The 3,887-nt window shown below is 38.5% G+C and overlaps 1 protein-coding gene across 1 annotated transcript in view; it reads left to right on the forward strand.

The window, feature by feature from the left end:
* The window catches only part of MARK1 (microtubule affinity regulating kinase 1), a 104,837-nt gene that overhangs the window by 31,011 nt on the left and 69,939 nt on the right, over positions 1 to 3,887 (forward strand). Inside the window, exons 5-6 of the mRNA XM_019516478.1 lie at positions 702 to 772; positions 2,440 to 2,496. Of these exons, the coding sequence (XP_019372023.1) occupies positions 702 to 772; positions 2,440 to 2,496 (128 nt within the window). The remainder of the gene's footprint in view (positions 1 to 701; positions 773 to 2,439; positions 2,497 to 3,887) is intronic.

Below are 3,887 nucleotides of genomic sequence, written 5' to 3' on the forward strand. Positions count from 1 at the left end.
ACCCCCCACAGAACCCAACCGAGCCCCCCCCCCCGACAGGGGACAACAGGCTACCAACCCTGCCATGAGCTCTGTCTGGGTGGAGGCCTCAGAAGAGCCCATGGCAGGTAGCCATGCCCGGGCGGGGCCCTTGGAAGCTGTGCTGCGCGTCTGCACCATGTCTACAGAGCTGCGCCTGCTGCTTTTGTTCACTGGAGGTGCCACTCTGGGCAGCTACCTCATGCCCACCTTAGGCGAAAACGTAATTTCTTTGCAGCAAAGCAATTATTCTGTTTTTTTTTCTAGTCAAAAAAGGAGTGCCTTAAGTGTAATGAGGGGTGCCTTGATTGTAAACAGGTTGAGACCTACTGTTCTATTCACTTCCGGGTTCTATCGGAAGAGTGGCGATTCTCTTGGTAGAAACTGAACGTCTGTATCTAGCCCCAGCTTCTTCTCTTCCCGCCCTCCCCACCTGTATGTAGATATCTCACAAATTGGTAATAAAATGCTAATTATCTTTCCACACTTGTAAGGTCAGACACTAATTTATACAGAGATTTCTAAGCATGTGTATTTTGATCAAAATTTTCTGAGTCTTAGATCCTAAACTGAAGTTGAGATTAAACTACCAATCTTAGCTAAGACTCTTTTATTTATTTATTTTTAATTACATTGATTAAACAAAAGCAGTATGCCTGATACTCTATCCTTTTCTTATTCAGGAGAGGTGTTTGACTACTTAGTTGCACATGGAAGAATGAAAGAAAAAGAGGCACGTGCAAAATTTAGGCAGGTATGAAATAATATTAACTCTTTCAAATGCTTTTTTTGCAGTATATTTAATTGACTTGCTATGCAGATTTTTTTTTTTAAACTAAAAGTCCATAGCTGTAGTAATGTTTGTTAGAGCTCTAATGGAAAAATCACTGAGGATTAAAATATCTAGTCCCTGAGCATACACTAAAAATAGTAACAGGCTGTTTAAGCTCTTGTTAATAGATATACTTGAGAAACCAGATTTTTTTCGTGTGACTTGCTATCGATTTTTGTTAACTCTGAGTGTCCTGGAATATGTAATAGATTTTTTCTTTTGGGTACTTATAAAAACTACACATGTATTTAGTTTTTACTCATTGTTTATAATACACTGTCCATTGTACTAGAGATGTCTTTAAAGTCTGAACGTTCTTAGCCCTAACATGAGAATCAGCTTTCCTATATGATTCCTGCCACGAGGAGAGGAAATAAGTTGTTTTTTTGCATGCTTACACGTTTAAATATATGATAAGCTTTATAAAATTCATTAATTGATTGCAGTATATTTTAGCAGGTAAAGCAGCTGACTCCAGAAAATCAGTTAGGTGTTTAAATCTTGCACCAGTTTATTATAAAAGCTCTAATACAGTTAGCTACCTTTTTTATTTGTTGTACTTTATGTTCACATTTATTCTAAAATTCTCCTTTGGGACTGAAACTTTCTCTGCCAGCACTGCTATTTTTAGGAAACTTTGGCTAAAAGCATTCAGCTCTTCAACCTACAGAGACCTGTGTCAGGAGAGGGGCCAGAAGAGACAAATATATCTATATTTCTTAAACGTCTAAAAACCTTGATTACCTCCAATATGTAATGTGTAATCACTCAAACAGTACGTTAATGGTGTTTTAAGTAATTTGACTTAAATAATGCAATGTTAGTATTTCCAAAAATATGTTGAACTTTCTTACGTAATGGGGATACTCTATATGCTCAAGAATAAATCCCATCCAGAATACCTGTGTGGGTGTGGATGCTAGATTAGATTAATATCAGGAAATGGGTAAAGTATCATGAGAAATTGGAATACTAGTAACATAAAAGTTATTGCTGAACACTCACTAAAACAGAAATGCTGTGTAGAAGTTTCTAAGTGTATAGTTAAAATTATTATTCTATTTTAGAATAAAACGTTCCATGGAATTTTGAGAAATGCTAATAATCCGTTCAGTTTCCTAACCCCTGCCCCAAGAATTATGCAAAAAAAATCCTCGCTTCCCTTTTTTATGGGGGGAGAGATTAATGCTTCTACATTCAATTAAATTATATCTTATGCTCATAATTTAAGTTCTGAGTTGCTGATATGATGCTGAAACTTTATTCTTGAAAATAGTATAGCATTAAAACATGTTGCTGTACATATTTTTACCTGTGTGCAGAATGCAACACTGTAGAATTAATGGAATGACACAAAGGAGCACCCAAACTGACACTATATAAGGGATTTTCAAACTTTAATAGAAGTTAAATGGAACTTATATGTATACAAGATCTTTGGAATTGAAAGCTTAATTTATTTCTTAAGCTAAACATGATATTCCACTAATGCATATTGGAAGAGAAGATTAAGATTAGTAAGAGATATGAAACTCTATTATATAGGGATTCAAATTTAATTTATCTTACTGACAACATTGGTCTTTCAGATTGTATCTGCTGTGCAGTACTGTCATCAAAAGTGTATCGTTCATCGTGATCTCAAGGTAGGCTGCTGTTTTTCACTTACTTATTGATATTGATAGTATTTGAGTAAATCTCCTTCCTTGGCCATGAACAAGCATGGCTTTCTACCAGTGGAAATGTTCCATCACTGGAAATTCCTCCAGGAGAGAGGGAGCAGCACAGACATTCAGTCTGCAATCACACGCTCTCCTCTGATCTGTGTACTATGCCGAAATTGGGTAATTCCTTGTCTAGCGAAAGTGTAAGGAGCCACAGTTGCTCCAGTCATCCCATTCCCAGAAGGACTGGAGCACCGGGTCCAAGCTCCCATCCCACTCCTCCAACTGGGGACACTGGCCAAGAGAGCACATGGGGAGCGAGGAGCAGCTGCACAGGGAGCATTTTCCCACTGTTCAATAACTCTTGGGACTAGAAGGAGGCAAGCAGCAGCTACTCCCTAGGCTGTCCTCAGACCAGGGTGACCCTGATTTTGAAAAGATGCAGGGAGCATTTCCCTGGTCCACAGGAGGAGTTAAGCAGTGGCAGAGTATCCAGGTGTTGTTTTCCTGGGAGAAACTCTCCCAGGAGCAACCTCTATCAGGTCAGAGATGGGTTATTTTTTCTCCTGGGACCACAGTTTTTAGTCTGGGAGAAACTGTATGAATGTCTATACACTCATGGTTTCTACCAGAAGAGCAGCAGTTTTCCTGGTAGAAATGTGATGTCTGTACATGACCTTTCTCTTTGAATATAGCTTCCATTATTGATGTATCTACATTTCTCAAACATGATAATGAAGTTAATTTTTCCTATACCCGTACAAGACAGGTAGGTATTGATGTCCATATTTTGTACTTGGGGAACCAAGTCACAGAAATTCTGGTGTGTCCATTGTACATCACTACAGTTTTTTCTGCTTTTCTTATTAAAATACTGGGCCCTTGATGATGGACTGCCTGCATTTCTGCTAGTTTTGGATTTTTCTTGGCCAGAAGTGTTGGCATCATGTTGGCTCCTGCATGTCATGCATGCATGCTTGTTTTGGTAACAGGAATAAAAACACTTATCATCATTTAAAGGCAAAATGTATGTTAAATCTGACATTCTTTTTTGAAGCTTTTAACTCTGGTACAGGTATCCCAATACCTGTATAAGCATTCCAGCCACAATCTTTGTCCTTACCTTATGGCTAATTTAGCTCTCCCGAATGAGGAAATCAGTTTTACAGCATCTATTTGAAGCATGTCCCACCACTATTTGGTACTCTGTGCTTATGAGGTGATGCCCAAGTATTTGGAAAAGCAAACATCTTGGTCTGGATTTGTTTTGCATTGTACACTTGTGTATGTACAAAAGGGTGAAATTCCATTATCCAGCATTTTATCCACATTAGTTTTTTGGGGGTTTTCCCCAAGCCGTAGCCCTCGCACTC

This window comes from Gavialis gangeticus, unplaced genomic scaffold (assembly GCF_001723915.1).
Source record: "Gavialis gangeticus isolate Ggan-Ray unplaced genomic scaffold, GavGan_comp1, whole genome shotgun sequence".
Taxonomy (NCBI): Eukaryota; Metazoa; Chordata; order Crocodylia; family Gavialidae; genus Gavialis; species Gavialis gangeticus.